The sequence below is a fragment of the Salmo salar genome, chromosome ssa07 (assembly GCF_905237065.1).
Source record: "Salmo salar chromosome ssa07, Ssal_v3.1, whole genome shotgun sequence".
Lineage (NCBI taxonomy): Eukaryota > Metazoa > Chordata > Actinopteri > Salmoniformes > Salmonidae > Salmo > Salmo salar.
Genome location: NC_059448.1, coordinates 60,263,532 through 60,285,548, shown reverse-complemented (window position 1 = coordinate 60,285,548; position 22,017 = coordinate 60,263,532). Strand labels below are relative to the sequence as shown.

Below are 22,017 nucleotides of genomic sequence, written 5' to 3'. Positions count from 1 at the left end.
TAAACAGATTGGAACATTCCAGAAAATGTCATTGCTTTAGAAGCTTCTGATAGGCTAATTCACATCATTTGAGTCAATTGGAGGTGTACCTGTGGATGTACTTCAAGGCCTACCTTCAAACTCAGTGCCTCTTTGCTTGACATCATGGGAAAATCAAAAGAAATCAGCCAAGACCTCAGAAAATAAATTGTAGACCTCCACAAGTCTGGTTCATCCTTGGGAGCAATTTCCAAATGCCTGAAGGTACCACGTTCATCTATACAAACAATAGTACGCAGGTATAAACACCATAGGACCACGCAGCCATCATACCGCTCAGGAAGGAGACGCGTTCTGTCTCCTAGAGATGAGCGTACTTTGGTGCAAATCAATCCCAGAACAACAGCAAAGACCTTGTGAAGATGCTGGAGGAAACAGGTACAAAGTATCTATATCCACAGTAAAACGAGTCCTATATCGACATAACCTGAAAGGCCGATCAGCAAGGAAGAAGCCACTGCTCCAAAACTGCCATAAAAAAGCCAGACTACGGTTTTCAACTGCACATGGGGACAAAGATGGTACTTTCTGGAAAAATGTCCTCTGGTCTGATGAAACAAAATATAACTATTTGGCCATAATGACCATTATGTTTGGAGGAAAAAGGGGGAGGCTTGCAAACCGAAGAACACCATCCCAACTGTGAAGCACGGGAGTGGCATCATCATGTTGTGGGGGTGCTTTGCTGCAGGACGGACTGGTGCACTTCACAAAATAGATGGCATCATGAGGAAAATAAAATTATGTGGATATATTGAAGCAACATCTCAAGACATCCATCAGGAAGTTAAAGCTTGGTCACAAATGGGTCTTCCAAATGGACAATGACCCCAAGCATACTTCCAAAGTTGTGAGCAAAATTGCTTAAGGACAGAAAGTCGAGGTATTGGAGTGGCCATCACAAAACCCTGACCTCAATCCTATAGAAAATGTGTGGGCAGAATTGAAAAGTGTGTGCGAGCAAGGAGGCCTACAAATCTGACTCCAGTTACACCAGCTCTGTCAGCAGGAATGGGCCAAAATTCACCCAACTTATTGTGGGAAGCTTGTGGAAGGCTACCCAAAACGTTTGACCCAAGTTAAACAATTTAAAGGCAATGCTACCAAATACTAATTGAGTGTATGTAAACTTCTGACCCACTGGGAATGTGATGAAATAAATAAAAGCTGAAATAAATCATTCTCTCTACTATTATTCTCACATTTTCACATTCTTAAAATAAAGTGGTGATCCTAACTGACCTAAAACAGGGAATTTTTCTTGGATTAAATGTCAGGAATTGTGAAAAACTGAGTTTAAATGTATTTGGCTAAGGTGTATGTAAACTTCTGACATCAACTGTATATAACATCATAACCCTGTTAGTCTAACTGGGTCTTCTTTCTCCCTGTGTGTTCCTGTAGATTCATGGCCACCAACGACCTGATGTCGGAGCTGCAGAAAGACTCCATCAAGCTGGACGATGACAGTGAACGCCAAGGTGGTCAAGATGATCCTCAAGCTACTGGAAGACAAAAACGGAGAGGTCCAGAATCTGGCCGTCAAGTGGTGAGAGATCTCTGCCTCTGTGTGTGTGTGTGTGTGTGTGTGTGTGTGTGTGTGTGTGTGTGTGTGTGTGTGTGTGTGTGTGTGTGTGTCTCAGGGTTTCCATTAGGAAAATGTGGCACCGGACAACGTGACCGGGAAGGTTTTAATTTACAGGCTATTATTTGAGATATTTACCGGACCCATATGCGTTGGGGTGCATAACCCATTAGGGCATCATGTAGGAAAGTGTTTTTTAACATCCATTGTGAATGATATACACTGCTCAAAAAATAAAGGGAACACTTAAACAACACAATGTTACTCCCAAGTCAATCACAATTCTGTGAAATCAAACTGTCAACTTAGGAAGCAACACTGATTGACAATAAATTTCACATGCTGTTGTGCAAATGGAATAGACAACAGGTGGAAATTATAGGCAATTAGCAAGACACCCCCAATAAAGGAGTGGTTCTGCAGGTGGGGACCACAGACCACTTCTCAGTTCTTATGCTTCCTGGCTGATGTTTTGGTCGCTTTTGAATGCTGGCGGTGCTTTCACTCTAGTGGTAGCATGAGACGGAGTCTACAACCCACACAAGTGGCTCAGGTAGTGCAGCTCATCCAGGATGGCACATCAATGCGAGCTGTGGCAAGAAGGTTTGCTGTGTCTGTCAGCGTAGTGTCCAGAGCATGGAGGCGCTACCAGGAGACAGGCCAGTACATCAGGAGACGTGGAGGAGGCCGTAGGAGGGCAACAACCCAGCAGCTGGACTGCTACCTCCGCCTTTGTGCAAGGAGGAACAGGAGGAGCACTGCCAGAGCCCTGCAAAATGACCTCCAGCAGGCCACAAATGTGCATGTGTCTGCTCAAACAGTCAGAAACAGACTCCATTAGGGTGGTATGAGGGCCCGACATCCACAGGTGGGGGTTGTGCTTACAGCCCAACACCGTGCAGGACGTTTGGCATTTGCCAGAGAACACCAAGATTGGCAAATTCGCCACTGGCGCCCTGTGCTCTTCACAGATGAAAGCAGGTTCACACTGAGCATGTGACAGACGTGACAGAGTCTGGAGACGCCGTGGAGAACGTTCTGCTGCCTGCAACATCCTCCAGCATGACCGGTTTGGCGGTGGGTCAGTCATGGTGTGGGGTGGTATTTCTTTGGGGGCCGCACAGCCCTCCATGTGCTCGCCAGAGCTAGCCTGACTGCCATTAGGTACCGAGATGAGATCCTCAGACCCCTTGTGAGACCATATGCTTGTGCGGTTGCCCCTGGGTTTCTCCTAATGCAAGACAATGCTAGACCTCATGTGGCTGGAGTGTGTCAGCAGTTCCTGCAAGAGGAAGGCATTGATGCTATGGACTGGCCCGCCCATTCCCCAGACCTGAATCCAATTGAGCACATCTGGGACATCATGTCTCGCTCCATCCACCAACGCCACGTTGCACCACAGACTGTCCAGGAGTTGGCGGATGCTTTAGTCCAGGTCTGGGAGGAGATCCTCAGGAGACCATCCGCCACCTCATCAGGAGCATGCCCAGGCGTTGTAGGGAGGTCATACAGGCATGTGGAGGCCACACACACTACTGAGCCTCATTTTGACTTGTTTTAAGGACATTACATCAAAGTTGGATCAGCCTGTAGTGTGGTTTTCCACTTTAATTTTGAGTGTGACTCCAAATCCAGACCTCCATGGGTTGATAAATTGGATTTCCATTGATTATTTTTGTGTGATTTTGTTGTCAGCACATTCAACTATGTAAAGAAAAAAGTATTTAATAAGATTATTTCATTCATTCAGATCTAGGATGTGTTATTTTAGTGTTCCCTTTATTTTTTTGAGCAGTGTATTAAAGTCCTTACAGTAAGCTATTTGAAAAATCTTTCCAACAGTCTCCCCTTGGATAATAATGACTAGTCGTCGGTGTGAAAGAGCGATGGAAGTTATAGACCTACTGCTGCATTGGCCTATAGGCTGTGAGTTCCATGCGCTAATTTCTTTAGCCACCAATGGACCACAGTGTATCAATGTGTCCATATGACAGAGAGGCTGGTGATCTGGCATTAGTTGACTTTTTTAAACTTTGAGATTTTTCTCATTTTAATTCAGATTATGATTAATCACGTGACAGTGATTTTGATAAACAAATGTTTAAAAAAAAAATTTATGAAACTGTTCCACGAATATGCGCATATGAAAATCATAACTGACATGCAGAACGGTAGAAGTGGTAGGATAAATTGTATGCTTCCCCAAACTTGAAAATCACGTGCTGCCTATGAAGTCTTCAATCACTGAACAAAAAATGTAAACGCAACAGGCAACACTTTTACTGAGTTACAGTTCATATAAGGAAATCAGTCAATTTGAAATAAATTCATTAGGCCCTAATCTATGGACTTCACATGACTAGGCGGGTGCAGCCAATCAGAATGAGTTTTTCCCCACAAAAGGGCTTTATTACAGACAGAAATACTCCTCAGTGTCATCAGCTGTCTCAGACGATCCCGCAGGTGAAGAAGCCGGATGTGAAGGTCCTGGGCTGGTGTGGTTACACGTGGTCTGTGGTTGTGAGGCAGGTTAGATGTACTTGTAAGTCGCTCTGGATAAGAGCGTCTGCTAAATGACTTAAATGTAAATGTACTGCCAAATTCTCTAAAAACAATGTTGGAGGCGGCTTATGGTAGCGCAATGAACATTCAATTCTCTGGCGACAGCTCTGGTGGATATTCCTGCATTCCGCATGCCAATTGCACGCTCTCTCAAGTTGAGACATCTGTGGCATTGTGTTGTGAAAAACTGCACATTTTAGTGGCCTTTTCTTGTCCCCCAGCACAAGGTGCACCTGTGTAATGATATTGCTTTTTAATCAGCTTCTTGATATGCCACACCTGTCAGGTGGATGGATTATCTTGGCAAAGGAGAAATGCTCACTAACAGGGATGTAAACTCATTTGTTTACGTAAAAAGCTTTTTCTGCGTACTGAACATTTACCGGATCTTTAATTTCAGCTCATGAAACATGGGACCAACACTTTACATGTTGATTTTATATTTTTGTTCAGTGTAAAATAATTGCCTCCACCTTTCTATGGTTGGATTTAGCCTTTAGGTTACTCTAAAAACAAGGAAAAACATGCCTCATAATATGTAATAAAACATTCGGGTTAAAAAACCATTAAGTATGTAATCAAAATGCGTATGGCCTAAAGCTTCCATTGTAAAGTGGTGGGAGACGCACTGACAGCTTTTATTCCTGCACTTGAATGGGAGACGCTCTTCAATTACCAGTTGAGAAATACAAATATTAGCTCTTAATCGAGCACCAAAACTGTTTTGAACACAAACAAATAGCATTTAAAATGAATGTGCAATAAATGGGCTTCTGGAAGCACATGTTTTACTCCGGCAGCAACAAGCTGAGGAGCTGCAGGAGAAACCCCACTCTGTAGGTTATGATAGTTGTGTTGGATAAATAAGATGCATTGATGACTAACCAAAATACACACAGGCCAATTTAATTCCCAAAATGATGCAAATGAACCTATAGACCAATAAGCGTGACGGTCATTAGTTTATTATTTTGTAATGGGTTTGGTTTTCACCTGGCCACTTTGGCCGGCAACAGTTTATTATACATTTTTTGGCTTTTCATGTTTTTCTATAACGGAAACCCTGGTGTCTCTGTCTGAACTTCAGGCACCATTATAGAGGTTTAAACATGGCTGTCAAACACTGAGACTGAGAGAGGGGCTGAATCACCTGACTGACTGGCTCGGCCCTGTGGGAGACTATCTAGACCCTAACCATCTGTCTGCCTCTGTCTGTCTCTCTGCCTCTGTCTGCCTCTGTCTGTCGCTATGTCTTTCTGCCTCTTGTCAGTCACTGTCTGTCTCTGTGTCTTTCTGCCTCTCTGTCACTGTCTTTCTGTCTCTGTCACTCTGTCGCTATGTCTTTCTGTGTCTGCCCTCTGTCGCTATGTCTTTCTGCCTCTCTGTCGCTATGTCTCTCTGCCTCTCTGTCGCTATGTCTTTCTGCCTCTCTCTGCCTCTGCCTCTCTCTGTCGCTATGTCTCTCTGCCTCTCTCTGTCGCTATGTCTCTCTGCTCGCTATGTCTCTCTGCCTCTGTCTTTCTGCCTCTGCTCTCTCTGTCGCTATGTGTCTCTGCCTCTCTCTGCCTCTGTCTTTCTGCCTCTGCCTCTCTCTGTCGCCTGCCTCTCTGTCTTTCTGCCTCTGCCTCTCTCTGTGGCTATGTCTCTCCTGCCTCTGCTTCTCTCTGTGGCTATGTCTCTGCTCTCTCTGTTGCCATGTCTTTGCCAGTCTCTCTGTGGCTATGTCTTTGCCTTGCGTCTCTCTGTGGCCATGTTCTCTCTGCTGCCATGTCTCTTTCTGCCTCTCTGTCGCTATGTCTTTCTGCCTCTTGTCAGTCACTGTCTGTCTTTTCTGTCTCTGCTTCTCGTCGCTATGTCGTTCTGCCTCTCTCTGTCGCTGTCTTTCTGCCTCTCTGTCGCTATGTCTCTGCCTCTCTGTCGCTGCCTCTCTGTCGCAATGTCTTTCTGCCTCTCTGTCTTTCTGTCTCTGTCGCTATGTCTTTCTGCCTCTCTGTCTTTCTGTCTCTGTCGCTATGTCTTTCTGTCTCTGCTTCTGTCAGTCACTCTGCCTCTTTCTCTCTGCCTCCGTTTCTCACTCTCTTTCATTCATATCGTTTCACAACACTATGGACAGTGTTATTGAATAACCCTGTTTGCTTCAGTTTGCGTGTCTTATTGTATATTTCATGTCAGAGCAGCATTGGTTTTATCTTCCTTGCCCCAGCTAGGGGGATATGTCTCGGTGCTTATGAGCCAGCGGCAGTGTGATCGTCTTGGCTCTCACTCTCAACAAACCATTAGAATTAGGCTTTTAAGGGATTATGTGATCAATAAGAAGATTAATTAAAATTCATCTCTCTAGGCTGTATTTCTCACACATTTCTAATGTTAATATAGGCTACAGTAACACTGCAGTTTGCCTGCTTTCGTATCGTTGCCATTTTGAAGTAGTAATCTACTCTGTTGTATGTCGTGAATGCAGAATGTAAGAAAGGCGCTGTGCCTCTTTGTGGACTGGCTGCACCACTATGTAAGAAAACAAACACAAAAAGATATCATTTTAAGGCCATTTTTTTGTTGCTCTAGATTGCAGTAAATGGCAGTTACAGGTGTTAAAAAACCCCCGCAAAGATCTCTCATTACAGAGATGAAGGATCAGGTGACACTGACCTGGATGGCTAGAACAAGTAGGCTCAACTGATGATGTACTGTGTAATAAACGGGTCTCTTCCTCTCTCTGCTGCTGATAAGAGGCCCTAAAACTGTCTGGTTGAGGCACTCAGCCTAACTGGTAATATGGTAGTGTGTTACTCAGTCTGTTCTGATTAAACAACAGCCCTTTTTAAACAAGGGACCCACTTCACATGGTTCACAGTGGGGTAACAAGGTGGTTTTATCATGACATTCGATTAACTCTGGACTAGCTTCTGTTGGAACGAGAGAACCAGTTAGATTGTGTTGTGTTCCAGCCTGGGTCTGTTGGTCAGTAAGGTGAAGGAGTACCAGGTAGTTTATATTGATATATATATTGTGTTGTGTTCCAGCCTGGGTCTGTTGGTCAGTAAGGTGAAGGAGTACCAGGTAGTTTATATTGATATATATATATTGTGTTGTGTTCCAGCCTGGGTCTGTTGGTCAGTAAGGTGAAGGAGTACCAGGTAGTTTATATTGATATATATATATTGTGTTGTGTTCCAGCCTGGGTCTGTTGGTCAGTAAGGTGAAGGAGTACCAGGTAGTTTATATTGTATATATATATTGTGTTGTGTTCCAGCCTGGGTCTGTTGGTCAGTAAGGTGAAGGAGTACCAGGTAGTTTATATTGATATATATATATTGTGTTGTGTTCCAGCCTGGGTCTGTTGGTCAGTAAGGTGAAGGAGTACCAGGTAGTTTATATTGATATATATATTGTGTTGTGTTCCAGCCTGGGTCTGTTGGTCAGTAAGGTGAAGGAGTACCAGGTAGTTTATATTGATATATATATTGTGTTGTGTTCCAGCCTGGGTCTGTTGGTCAGTAAGGTGAAGGAGTACCAGGTAGTTTATATTGATATATATATATTGTGTTGTGTTCCAGCCTGGGTCTGTTGGTCAGTAAGGTGAAGGAGTACCAGGTAGTTTATATTGATATATATATTGTGTTGTGTTCCAGCCTGGGTCTGTTGGTCAGTAAGGTGAAGGAGTACCAGGTAGTTTATATTGATATATATATATTGTGTTGTGTTCCAGCCTGGGTCTGTTGGTCAGTAAGGTGAAGGAGTACCAGGTAGTTTATATTGATATATATATTGTGTTGTGTTCCAGCCTGGGTCTGTTGGTCAGTAAGGTGAAGGAGTACCGGGTAGTTTATATTGATATATATATTGTGTTGTGTTCCAGCCTGGGTCTGTTGGTCAGTAAGGTGAAGGAGTACCAGGTAGTTTATATTGATATATATATATTGTGTTGTGTTCCAGCCTGGGTCTGTTGGTCAGTAAGGTGAAGGAGTACCAGGTAGTTTATATTGATATATATATTGTGTTGTGTTCCAGCCTGGGTCTGTTGGTCAGTAAGGTGAAGGAGTACCAGGTAGTTTATATTGATATATATATTGTGTTGTGTTCCAGCCTGGGTCTGTTGGTCAGTAAGGTGAAGGAGTACCAGGTAGTTTATATTGAATATATATATTGTGTTGTGTTCCAGCCTGGGTCTGTTGGTCAGTAAGGTGAAGGAGTACCAGGTAGTTTATATTGATATATATATTGTGTTGTGTTCCAGCCTGGGTCTGTTGGTCAGTAAGGTGAAGGAGTACCAGGTAGTTTATATTGATATATATATTGTGTTGTGTTCCAGCCTGGGTCTGTTGGTCAGTAAGGTGAAGGAGTACCAGGTAGTTTATATTGATATATATATTGTGTTGTGTTCCAGCCTGGGTCTGTTGGTCAGTAAGGTGAAGGAGTACCAGGTAGTTTATATTGATATATATATTGTGTTGTGTTCCAGCCTGGGTCTGTTGGTCAGTAAGGTGAAGGAGTACCAGGTAGTTTATATTGATATATATATTGTGTTGTGTTCCAGCCTGGGTCTGTTGGTCAGTAAGGTGAAGGAGTACCAGGTAGTTTATATTGATATATATATTGTGTTGTGTTCCAGCCTGGGTCTGTTGGTCAGTAAGGTGAAGGAGTACCAGGTAGTTTATATTGATATATATATTGTGTTGTGTTCCAGCCTGGGTCTGTTGGTCAGTAAGGTGAAGGAGTACCAGGTAGTTTATATTGATATATATATATTGTGTTGTGTTCCAGCCTGGGTCTGTTGGTCAGTAAGGTGAAGGAGTACCAGGTAGTTTATATTGATATATATATTGTGTTGTGTTCCAGCCTGGGTCTGTTGGTCAGTAAGGTGAAGGAGTACCAGGTAGTTTATATTGTATATATATATTGTGTTGTGTTCCAGCCTGGGTCTGTTGGTCAGTAAGGTGAAGGAGTACCAGGTAGTTTATATTGATATATATATATTGTGTTGTGTTCCAGCCTGGGTCTGTTGGTCAGTAAGGTGAAGGAGTACCAGGTAGTTTATATTGATATATATATATTGTGTTGTGTTCCAGCCTGGGTCTGTTGGTCAGTAAGGTGAAGGAGTACCAGGTAGTTTATATTGATATATATATTGTGTTGTGTTCCAGCCTGGGTCTGTTGGTCAGTAAGGTGAAGGAGTACCAGGTAGTTTATATTGATATATATATTGTGTTGTGTTCCAGCCTGGGTCTGTTGGTCAGTAAGGTGAAGGAGTACCAGGTAGTTTATATTGATATATATATATTGTGTTGTGTTCCAGCCTGGGTCTGTTGGTCAGTAAGGTGAAGGAGTACCAGGTAGTTTATATTGATATATATATATTGTGTTGTGTTCCAGCCTGGGTCTGTTGGTCAGTAAGGTGAAGGAGTACCAGGTAGTTTATATTGATATATATATTGTGTTGTGTTCCAGCCTAGGTCCGTTGGTCAGTAAGGTGAAGGAGTACCAGGTCGAGACTATAGTGGACACACTCTGTACCAACATGCTGGCAGACAAGGAACAGCTCCGAGACATCTCCAGCATCGGACTGAAGACTGTCATAGGAGAACTGCCCCCTGCATCCAGCGGTAAGTACCACCATGACCCCTGACCCCTAACCTGTACCCTGAGGACTTTTCACTACATGGGCCTTCACAAAGCTGATCTTGGATCAGTTTGCCCTTCTTTTTTAGATCATCATGAGTAAGATTACGTGGACAGGAGGGCCTGATCCTAGGTCAGGACTTCTGCACTGAGAAGTCTGAAAGCTGTCATTATTGAACACATATCAGAGCATGATAACAGTTTGTAGAGAGGATGTATAATGTGTTAGTTAAACCAGTTAGATAATGAACTGATGGACCATCCCCTCTAGTGATGGTGTTGTAGTGTGTTAGTTAAACCAGTTAGATAATGAACTGATGGACCATCCCCTCTAGTGATGGTGTTGTAGTGTGTTAGTTAAACCAGTTAGATAATGAACTGATGGACCATCCCCTCTAGTGATGGTGTTGTAGTGTGTTAGTTAAACCAGTTAGATAATGAACTGATGGACTATCCCCTCTAGTGATGGTGTTGTAGTGTGTTAGTTAAACCAGTTAGATAATGAACTGATGGACCATCCTCTAGTGATGGTGTTGTAGTGTGTTAGTTAAACCAGTTAGATAATGAACTGATGGACCATCCCCTCTAGTGATGGTGTTGTAGTGTGTTAGTTAAACCAGTTGGGTAATGAACTGATGGACCATCCCCTCTAGTGATGGTGTTGTAGTGTGTTAGTTAAACCAGTTAGATAATGAACTGATGGACCATCCCCTCTAGTGATGGTGTTGTAGTGTGTTAGTTAAACCAGTTAGATAATGAACTGATGGACCATCCCCTCTAGTGATGGTGTTGTAGTGTGTTAGTTAAACCAGTTAGATAATGAACTGATGGACCATCCCCTCTAGTGATGGTGTTGTAGTGTGTTAGTTAAACCAGTTAGATAATGAACTGATGGACCATCCCCTCTAGTGATGGTGTTGTAGTGTGTTAGTTAAACCAGTTAGATAATGAACTGATGGACTATCCCCTCTAGTGATGGTGTTGTAGTGTGTTAGTTAAACCAGTTAGATAATGAACTGATGGACCATCCCCTCTAGTGATGGTGTTGTAGTGTGTTAGTTAAACCAGTTAGATAATGAACTGATGGACCATCCCCTCTAGTGATGGTGTTGTAGTGTGTTAGTTAAACCAGTTAGATAATGAACTGATGGACCATCCCCTCTAGTGATGGTGTTGTAGTGTGTTAGTTAAACCAGTTAGATAATGAACTGATGGACCATCCCCTCTAGTGATGGTGTTGTAGTGTGTTAGTTAAACCAGTTAGATAATGAACTGATGGACCATCCCCTCTAGTGATGGTGTTGTAGTGTGTTAGTTAAACCAGTTAGATAATGAACTGATGGACCATCCCCTCTAGTGATGGTGTTGTAGTGTGTTAAACCAGTTAGATAATGAACTGATGGACCATCCCCTCTAGTGATGGTGTTGTAGTGTGTTAGTTAAACCAGTTAGGTAATGAACTGATGGACCATCCCCTCTAGTGATGGTGTTGTAGTGTGTTAGTTAAACCAGTTAGATAATGAACTGATGGACCATCCCCTCTAGTGATGGTGTTGTAGTGTGTTAGTTAAACCAGTTAGGTAATGAACTGATGGACCATCCCCTCTAGTGATGGTGTTGTAGTGTGTTAGTTAAACCAGTTAGATAATGAACTGATGGACCATCCCCTCTAGTGATGGTGTTGTAGTGTGTTAGTTAAACCAGTTAGATAATGAACTGATGGACCATCCCCTCTAGTGATGGTGTTGTAGTGTGTTAGTTAAACCAGTTAGATAATGAACTGATGGACTATCCCCTCTAGTGATGGTGTTGTAGTGTGTTAGTTAAACCAGTTAGATAATGAACTGATGGACCATCCCCTCTAGTGATGGTGTTGTAGTGTGTTAGTTAAACCAGTTAGATAATGAACTGATGGACTATCCCCTCTAGTGATGGTGTTGTAGTGTGTTAGTTAAACCAGTTAGATAATGAACTGATGGACCATCCCCTCTAGTGATGGTGTTGTAGTGTGTTAGTTAAACCAGTTAGATAATGAACTGATGGACCATCCCCTCTAGTGATGGTGTTGTAGTGTGTTAGTTAAACCAGTTAGATAATGAACTGATGGACCATCCCCTCTAGTGATGGTGTTGTAGTGTGTTAGTTAAACCAGTTAGATAATGAACTGATGGACCATCCCCTCTAGTGATGGTGTTGTAGTGTGTTAGTTAAACCAGTTGGGTAATGAACTGATGGACCATCCCCTCTAGTGATGGTGTTGTAGTGTGTTAGTTAAACCAGTTGGGTAATGAACTGATGGACCATCCCCTCTAGTGATGGTGTTGTAGTGTGTTAGTTAAACCAGTTAGGTAATGAACTGATGGACCATCCCCTCTAGTGATGGTGTTGTAGTGTGTTAGTTAAACCAGTTAGATAATGAACTGATGGACCATCCCCTCTAGTGATGGTGTTGTAGTGTGTTAGTTAAACCAGTTAGATAATGAACTGATGGACCATCCCCTCTAGTGATGGTGTTGTAGTGTGTTAGTTAAACCAGTTAGATAATGAACTGATGGACCATCCCCTCTAGTGATGGTGTTGTAGTGTGTTAGTTAAACCAGTTAGATAATGAACTGATGGACCATCCCTCTAGTGATGGTGTTGTAGTGTGTTAGTTAAACCAGTTAGATAATGAACTGATGGACCATCCCCTCTAGTGATGGTGTTGTAGTGTGTTAGTTAAACCAGTTAGATAATGAACTGATGGACCATCCCCTCTAGTGATGGTGTTGTAGTGTGTTAGTTAAACCAGTTAGATAATGAACTGATGGACCATCCCCTCTAGTGATGGTGTTGTAGTGTGTTAGTTAAACCAGTTAGATAATGAACTGATGGACTATCCCCTCTAGTGATGGTGTTGTAGTGTGTTAGTTAAACCAGTTAGATAATGAACTGATGGACCATCCCCTCTAGTGATGGTGTTGTAGTGTGTTAGTTAAACCAGTTAGATAATGAACTGATGGACCATCCCCTCTAGTGATGGTGTTGTAGTGTGTTAGTTAAACCAGTTAGATAATGAACTGATGGACCATCCCCTCTAGTGATGGTGTTGTAGTGTGTTAGTTAAACCAGTTAGATAATGAACTGATGGACCATCCCCTCTAGTGATGGTGTTGTAGTGTGTTAGTTAAACCAGTTAGATAATGAACTGATGGACCATCCCCTCTAGTGATGGTGTTGTAGTGTGTTAGTTAAACCAGTTAGATAATGAACTGATGGACCATCCCCTCTAGTGATGGTGTTGTAGTGTGTTAGTTAAACCAGTTAGGTAATGAACTGATGGACCATCCCCTCTAGTGATGGTGTTGTAGTGTGTTAGTTAAACCAGTTAGATAATGAACTGATGGACCATCCCCTCTAGTGATGGTGTTGTAGTGTGTTAGTTAAACCAGTTAGGTAATGAACTGATGGACCATCCCCTCTAGTGATGGTGTTGTAGTGTGTTAGTTAAACCAGTTAGATAATGAACTGATGGACTATCCCCTCTAGTGATGGTGTTGTAGTGTGTTAGTTAAACCAGTTAGGTAATGAACTGATGGACCATCCCCTCTAGTGATGGTGTTGTAGTGTGTTAGTTAAACCAGTTAGATAATGAACTGATGGACCATCCCCTCTAGTGATGGTGTTGTAGTGTGTTAGTTAAACCAGTTGGGTAATGAACTGATGGACCATCCCCTCTAGTGATGGTGTTGTAGTGTGTTAGTTAAACCAGTTAGATAATGAACTGATGGACCATCCCCTCTAGTGATGGTGTTGTAGTGTGTTAGTTAAACCAGTTAGATAATGAACTGATGGACCATCCCCTCTAGTGATGGTGTTGTAGTGTGTTAGTTAAACCAGTTAGATAATGAACTGATGGACCATCCCCTCTAGTGATGGTGTTGTAGTGTGTTAGTTAAACCAGTTAGATAATGAACTGATGGACCATCCCCTCTAGTGATGGTGTTGTAGTGTGTTAGTTAAACCAGTTAGATAATGAACTGATGGACCATCCCCTCTAGTGATGGTGTTGTAGTGTGTTAGTTAAACCAGTTAGATAATGAACTGATGGACCATCCCCTCTAGTGATGGTGTTGTAGTGTGTTAGTTAAACCAGTTAGATAATGAACTGATGGACCATCCCCTCTAGTGATGGTGTTGTAGTGTGTTAGTTAAACCAGTTAGATAATGAACTGATGGACCATCCCCTCTAGTGATGGTGTTGTAGTGTGTTAGTTAAACCAGTTAGGTAATGAACTGATGGACCATCCCCTCTAGTGATGGTGTTGTAGTGTGTTAGTTAAACCAGTTAGATAATGAACTGATGGACCATCCCCTCTAGTGATGGTGTTGTAGTGTGTTAGTTAAACCAGTTAGGTAATGAACTGATGGACCATCCCCTCTAGTGATGGTGTTGTAGTGTGTTAGTTAAACCAGTTAGATAATGAACTGATGGACCATCCCCTCTAGTGATGGTGTTGTAGTGTGTTAGTTAAACCAGTTAGATAATGAACTGATGGACCATCCCCTCTAGTGATGGTGTTGTAGTGTGTTAGTTAAACCAGTTAGGTAATGAACTGATGGACCATCCCCTCTAGTGATGGTGTTGTAGTGTGTTAGTTAAACCAGTTAGATAATGAACTGATGGACCATCCCCTCTAGTGATGGTGTTGTAGTGTGTTAGTTAAACCAGTTAGATAATGAACTGATGGACCATCCCCTCTAGTGATGGTGTTGTAGTGTGTTAGTTAAACCAGTTAGGTAATGAACTGATGGACCATCCCCTCTAGTGATGGTGTTGTAGTGTGTTAGTTAAACCAGTTAGATAATGAACTGATGGACTATCCCCTCTAGTGATGGTGTTGTAGTGTGTTAGTTAAACCAGTTAGATAATGAACTGATGGACCATCCCCTCTAGTGATGGTGTTGTAGTGTGTTAGTTAAACCAGTTAGATAATGAACTGATGGACCATCCCCTCTAGTGATGGTGTTGTAGTGTGTTAGTTAAACCAGTTAGATAATGAACTGATGGACCATCCCCTCTAGTGATGGTGTTGTAGTGTGTTAGTTAAACCAGTTAGATAATGAACTGATGGACCATCCCCTCTAGTGATGGTGTTGTAGTGTGTTAGTTAAACCAGTTAGATAATGAACTGATGGACCATCCCCTCTAGTGATGGTGTTGTAGTGTGTTAGTTAAACCAGTTAGATAATGAACTGATGGACCATCCCCTCTAGTGATGGTGTTGTAGTGTGTTAGTTAAACCAGTTAGATAATGAACTGATGGACCATCCCCTCTAGTGATGGTGTTGTAGTGTGTTAGTTAAACCAGTTAGATAATGAACTGATGGACCATCCCCTCTAGTGATGGTGTTGTAGTGTGTTAGTTAAACCAGTTAGATAATGAACTGATGGACCATCCCCTCTAGTGATGGTGTTGTAGTGTGTTAGTTAAACCAGTTAGATAATGAACTGATGGACCATCCCCTCTAGTGATGGTGTTGTAGTGTGTTAGTTAAACCAGTTAGATAATGAACTGATGGACCATCCCCTCTAGTGATGGTGTTGTAGTGTGTTAGTTAAACCAGTTAGATAATGAACTGATGGACCATCCCCTCTAGTGATGGTGTTGTAGTGTGTTAGTTAAACCAGTTAGATAATGAACTGATGGACCATCCCCTCTAGTGATGGTGTTGTAGTGTGTTAGTTAAACCAGTTAGATAATGAACTGATGGACCATCCCCTCTAGTGATGGTGTTGTAGTGTGTTAGTTAAACCAGTTAGATAATGAACTGATGGACCATCCCCTCTAGTGATGGTGTTGTAGTGTGTTAGTTAAACCAGTTAGATAATGAACTGATGGACCATCCCCTCTAGTGATGGTGTTGTAGTGTGTTAGTTAAACCAGTTAGATAATGAACTGATGGACCATCCCCTCTAGTGATGGTGTTGTAGTGTGTTAGTTAAACCAGTTAGATAATGAACTGATGGACCATCCCCTCTAGTGATGGTGTTGTAGTGTGTTAGTTAAACCAGTTAGATAATGAACTGATGGACCATCCCCTCTAGTGATGGTGTTGTAGTGTGTTAGTTAAACCAGTTAGATAATGAACTGATGGACCATCCCCTCTAGTGATGGTGTTGTAGTGTGTTAGTTAAACCAGTTAGATAATGAACTGATGGACCATCCCCTCTAGTGATGGTGTTGTAGTGTGTTAGTTAAACCAGTTAGGTAATGAACTGATGGACCATCCCCTCTAGTGATGGTGTTGTAGTGTGTTAGTTAAACCAGTTAGATAATGAACTGATGGACCATCCCCTCTAGTGATGGTGTTGTAGTGTGTTAGTTAAACCAGTTAGATAATGAACTGATGGACCATCCCCTCTAGTGATGGTGTTGTAGTGTGTTAGTTAAACCAGTTAGATAATGAACTGATGGACCATCCCCTCTAGTGATGGTGTTGTAGTGTGTTAGTTAAACCAGTTAGATAATGAACTGATGGACCATCCCCTCTAGTGATGGTGTTGTAGTGTGTTAGTTAAACCAGTTAGATAATGAACTGATGGACCATCCCCTCTAGTGATGGTGTTGTAGTGTGTTAGTTAAACCAGTTAGATAATGAACTGATGGACCATCCCCTCTAGTGATGGTGTTGTAGTGTGTTAGTTAAACCAGTTAGATAATGAACTGATGGACCATCCCCTCTAGTGATGGTGTTGTAGTGTGTTAGTTAAACCAGTTAGATAATGAACTGATGGACCATCCCCTCTAGTGATGGTGTTGTAGTGTGTTAGTTAAACCAGTTAGATAATGAACTGATGGACCATCCCCTCTAGTGATGGTGTTGTAGTGTGTTAGTTAAACCAGTTAGATAATGAACTGATGGACCATCCCCTCTAGTGATGGTGTTGTAGTGTGTTAGTTAAACCAGTTAGATAATGAACTGATGGACCATCCCCTCTAGTGATGGTGTTGTAGTGTGTTAGTTAAACCAGTTAGATAATGAACTGATGGACCATCCCCTCTAGTGATGGTGTTGTAGTGTGTTAGTTAAACCAGTTAGATAATGAACTGATGGACCATCCCCTCTAGTGATGGTGTTGTAGTGTGTTAGTTAAACCAGTTAGATAATGAACTGATGGACCATCCCCTCTAGTGATGGTGTTGTAGTGTGTTAGTTAAACCAGTTAGATAATGAACTGATGGACCATCCCCTCTAGTGATGGTGTTGTAGTGTGTTAGTTAAACCAGTTAGATAATGAACTGATGGACCATCCCCTCTAGTGATGGTGTTGTAGTGTGTTAGTTAAACCAGTTAGGTAATGAACTGATGGACCATCCCCTCTAGTGATGGTGTTGTAGTGTGTTAGTTAAACCAGTTAGATAATGAACTGATGGACCATCCCCTCTAGTGATGGTGTTGTAGTGTGTTAGTTAAACCAGTTAGATAATGAACTGATGGACCATCCCCTCTAGTGATGGTGTTGTAGTGTGTTAGTTAAACCAGTTAGATAATGAACTGATGGACCATCCCCTCTAGTGATGGTGTTGTAGTGTGTTAGTTAAACCAGTTAGATAATGAACTGATGGACCATCCCCTCTAGTGATGGTGTTGTAGTGTGTTAGTTAAACCAGTTGGGTAATGAACTGATGGACCATCCCCTCTAGTGATGGTGTTGTAGTGTGTTAGTTAAACCAGTTAGATAATGAACTGATGGACCATCCCCTCTAGTGATGGTGTTGTAGTGTGTTAGTTAAACCAGTTGGGTAATGAACTGATGGACCATCCCCTCCAGCTAGATGTCCTCCTTCCAACCTGGTTTATCTTCAGTTGTATTCAGACCTTTCCCAGTCATGTCGATGGACATGGGAGAAGAGAGCATCTGTTAACATCCTTGCATCCCCATCACCTTCAGGCATCAGCCATATTGGCTGACAGCAGTGTGACTCATTTAGCTAACTCTGTCTCTTTCTGTCTCTCTGTTTCTCTCCTTCTCTCTGTCTTTCTCCTCTCCAACTCCCTCCCCCATGTTTCTCTCCCTCTCTCTGTCTTTCTCCTCTCCAACTCCCTCCCCCATGTTTCTCTCCCTCTCTCTCTGTCTTTCTCCTCTCCAACTCCCTCCCCCATGTTTCTCTCCCTCTCTCTCTGTCTTTCTCCTCTCCAACCCCCTCCCCCATGTTTCTCTCCCCCTCTCTCTGTCTTTCTCCTCTCCAACCCCTCCCCCATGTTTCTCTCCCTCTCTCTGTCTTTCTCCTCTCCAACCCCCCCCCCCATGTTTCTCCCTCTCTCTCTGTCTTTCTCCTCTCCAACCCCCTCCCCCATGTTTCTCCCTCTCTCTCTGTCTTTCTCCTCTCCAACCCCCTCCCCATGTTTCTCTCCCTCTCTCTGTCTTTCTCCTCTCCAACCCCCTCCCCCATGTTTCTCTCCCTCTCTCTGTCTTTCTCCTCTCCAACCCCCTCCCCCATGTTTCTCTCCCCCTCTCTCTGTCTTTCTCCTCTCCAACCCCCTCCCCATGTTTCTCTCCCTCTCTCTGTCTTTCTCCTCTCCAACCCCCTCCCCCATGTTTCTCTCCCCCTCTCTCTGTCTTTCTCCTCTCCAACCCCCCCCCCATGTTTCTCTCCCCTCTCTCTGTCTTTCTCCTCTCCAACCCCCTCCCCATGTTTCTCTCCCCCCTCTCTGTCTTTCTCCTCTCCAACCCCCTCCCCCATGTTTCTCTCCCCTCTCTCTGTCTTTCTCCTCTCCAACCCCCCTCCCCATGTTTCTCTCCCTCTCTCTGTCTTTCTCCTCTCCAACCCCCTCCCCCATGTTTCTCTCCCTCTCTCTGTCTTTCTCCTCTCCAACCCCTCCCCCCATGTTTCTCTCCCTCTCTCTGTCTTTCTCCTCTCCAACCCCCTCCCCCATGTTTCTCTCCCTCTCTCTGTCTTTCTCCTCTCCAACCCCTCCCCCATGTTTCTCTCCCTCTCTCTGTCTTTCTCCTCTCCAACCCCCTCCCCCATGTTTCTCTCCCTCTCTCTGTCTTTCTCCTCTCCAACCCCTCCCCCATGTTTCTCTCCCCTCTCTCTGTCTTTCTCCTCTCCAACCCCCTCCCCATGTTTCTCTCCCCCTCTCTCTGTCTTTCTCCTCTCCAACCCCCTCCCCCATGTTTCTCTCCCCTCTCTCTGTCTTTCTCCTCTCCAACCCCTCCCCCATGTTTCTCTCCCTCTCTCTGTCTTTCTCCTCTCCAACCCCCTCCCCCATGTTTCTCTCCCTCTCTCTGTCTTTCTCCTCTCCAACCCCCTCCCCCATGTTTCTCTCCCTCTCTCTGTCTTTCTCCTCTCCAACCCCCTCCCCCATGTTTCTCTCCCTCTCTCTGTCTTTCTCCTCTCCAACCCCTCCCCATGTTTCTCTCCCTCTCTCTGTCTTTCTCCTCTCCAACCCCCTCCCCCATGTTTCTCTCCTCCTCTCTCTGTCTTTCTCCTCTCCAACCCCCTCCCCCATGTTTCTCTCCCTCTCTCTGTCTTTCTCCTCTCCAACCCCCTCCCCCATGTTTCTCTCCCCCTCTCTCTGTCTTTCTCCTCTCCAACCCCCTCCCCCATGTTTCTCTCCCTCTCTCTGTCTTTCTCCTCTCCAACCCCCTCCCCCATGTTTCTCTCCCCTCTCTCTGTCTTTCTCCTCTCCAACCCCCTCCCCCATGTTTCTCTCCCTCTCTCTGTCTTTCTCCTCTCCAACCCCCTCCCCCATGTTTCTCTCCCTCTCTCTGTCTTTCTCCTCTCCAACCCCTCCCCCATGTTTCTCTCCCTCTCTCTGTCTTTCTCCTCTCCAACCCCCTCCCCATGTTTCTCTCCCTCTCTCTGTCTTTCTCCTCTCCAACCCCCTCCCCATGTTTCTCTCCCCTCTCTCTGTCTTTCTCCTCTCCAACCCCCCTCCCCCATGTTTCTCTCCCCTCTCTCTGTCTTTCTCCTCTCCAACTCCCCTCCCCATGTTTCTCTCCCTCTCTCTCTGTCTTTCTCCTCTCCAACCCCCTCCCCCATGTTTCTCTCCCTCTCTCTGTCTTTCTCCTCTCCAACCCCCTCCCCCATGTTTCTCTCCCTCTCTCTGTCTTTCTCCTCTCCAACCCCCTCCCCCCATGTTTCTCTCCCTCTCTCTGTCTTTCTCCTCTCCAACCCCCCCTCCCCCATGTTTCTCTCCCTCTCTCTGTCTTTCTCCTCTCCAACCCCCTCCCCCATGTTTCTCTCCCTCTCTCTGTCTTTCTCCTCTCCAACCCCTCCCCCATGTTTCTCTCCCTCTCTGTCTTTCTCCTCTCCAACCCCCTCCCCATGTTTCTCTCCTCCTCTCTCTGTCTTTCTCCTCTCCAACTCCCTCCCCATGTTTCTCTCCCCTCTCTCTGTCTTTCTCCTCTCCAACTCCCTCCCCATGTTTCTCTCCCTCTCTCTCTGTCTTTCTCCTCTCCAACCCCCTCCCCCATGTTTCTCTCCCCTCTCTCTGTCTTTCTCCTCTCCAACCCCTCCCCCATGTTTCTCTCCCTCTCTGTCTTTCTCCTCTCCAACCCCTCCCCATGTTTCTCTCCCCCTCTCTCTGTCTTTCTCCTCTCCAACTCCCTCCCCCATGTTTCTCTCCCCCTCTCTCTGTCTTTCTCCTCTCCAACCCCCTCCCCATGTTTCTCTCCCTCTCTCTCTGTCTTTCTCCTCTCCAACCCCTCCCCCATGTTTCTCTCCCCTCTCTCTAGGCTCGGCCCTGGCTGCCAGCGTGTGTAAAAGATCACAGGCCGTCTGACCAGTGCCATCGCCAAGCAGGAGGATGTTTCAGTTCAGCTGGAGGCCCTGGACATCATGGCTGACATGCTCTGCAGGTTGGTGTGTTCTCCACTGTCTGACCGCTGGCCTGGACCCAGGTTGGTGTGTTCTCACTGTCTGACCGCTGGCCTGGACCCAGGTTGGTGTGTTCTCACTGTCTGACCGCTGGCCTGGACCCAGGTTGGTGTGTTCTCACTGTCTGACCGCTGGCCTGGACCCAGGTTGGTGTGTTCTCACTGTCTGACCGCTGGCCTGGACCCAGGTTGGTGTGTTCTCACTGTCTGACCGCTGGCCTGGACCCAGGTTGGTGTGTTCTCACTGTCTGACCGCTGGCCTGGACCCAGGTTGGTGTGTTCTCACTGTCTGACCGCTGGCCTGGACCCAGGTTGGTGTGTTCTCACTGTCTGACCGCTGGCCTGGACCCAGGTTGGTGTGTTCTCACTGTCTGACCGCTGGCCTGGACCCATTATACACTATAGATGGGTCTTTGTTATTGGATTAGGTTATTACAGTGAATTGAATATCTGAAGTTATTTCTGATTTCTGCCTGTAATGGTTATATATATAACGGTTGCTGGATCAGGACAGTACGGGAAAATATTTGACAAGACAGGACAGGAATTCATTTTCACTCCTGGTGCCAACCTCTAGTCTGCTGGTGAACTTTCACCCCTCCATCCTGTCCTGCCTGCTCTCCCAGCTGACCAGACCCTACGCAGCCTATCATACCGCCTGATGACACTACATAACACTACTTAACATAGTACTAACCTCTCTCCCTCTCCTCTAACAGACAGGGTGGTCTCCTGGTGAACTTTCACCCCTCCATCCTGTCCTGCCTGCTTCCTCAGCTGACTAGCCCCCGCCTGGCGGTCAGGAAGAGGACCATCATCGCTCTGGGTCACCTGGTCATGTCCTGTGGGAACCTGGTCTTTGTGGACCTTATTGAACACCTGCTGTCAGAGTTATCCCGTAATGACTCCATGTCCACTACTCGTACCTACATACAGTGTATCGCAGCCATCAGCAGACAGGCCGGACACAGAATCGGTGAGTTCCATAGAGACACACAGACATGGGCTAGTGATATCACTAATGTACATAACATATTCCAATAGGTTTCTTTTTCTAGTTGAACGGTTGAAAAACAAACCCTGCAGTAATTTGTATGAGACACAATGTCAGAACATTTTGGACCTTATTTATATTTGGAAATGTCAAACAATTTAGCCAACATTTTCCAGTTAATGACCCCTTCTTTAGGTGGCAGGTAGCCTAGTGGTTAGAGTGTTGGACTAGTAACCGGAAGGTTGTGAGATTGAATCCCTGAGCTGACAAGGTAAAAATCTGTCGTTCTACCCCTGAACAAGGCAGTTAACCCACTGTTCATAGGCCGTCATTGAAAATAAGAATTTGTTC

The 22,017-nt window shown here is 44.6% G+C and overlaps 1 protein-coding gene across 1 annotated transcript in view; it reads left to right on the top strand.

Annotated features, from left to right (window-relative positions):
- LOC106591200 (cullin-associated NEDD8-dissociated protein 1) overlaps positions 1-22,017 on the top strand; it is a 75,306-nt gene that overhangs the window by 4,625 nt on the left and 48,664 nt on the right. The window contains 6 exon segments of the mRNA XM_045722403.1: positions 1,444-1,516; positions 1,518-1,588; positions 9,635-9,789; positions 20,532-20,555; positions 20,558-20,654; positions 21,392-21,648. Of these exon segments, the coding sequence (XP_045578359.1) occupies positions 1,444-1,516; positions 1,518-1,588; positions 9,635-9,789; positions 20,532-20,555; positions 20,558-20,654; positions 21,392-21,648 (677 nt within the window).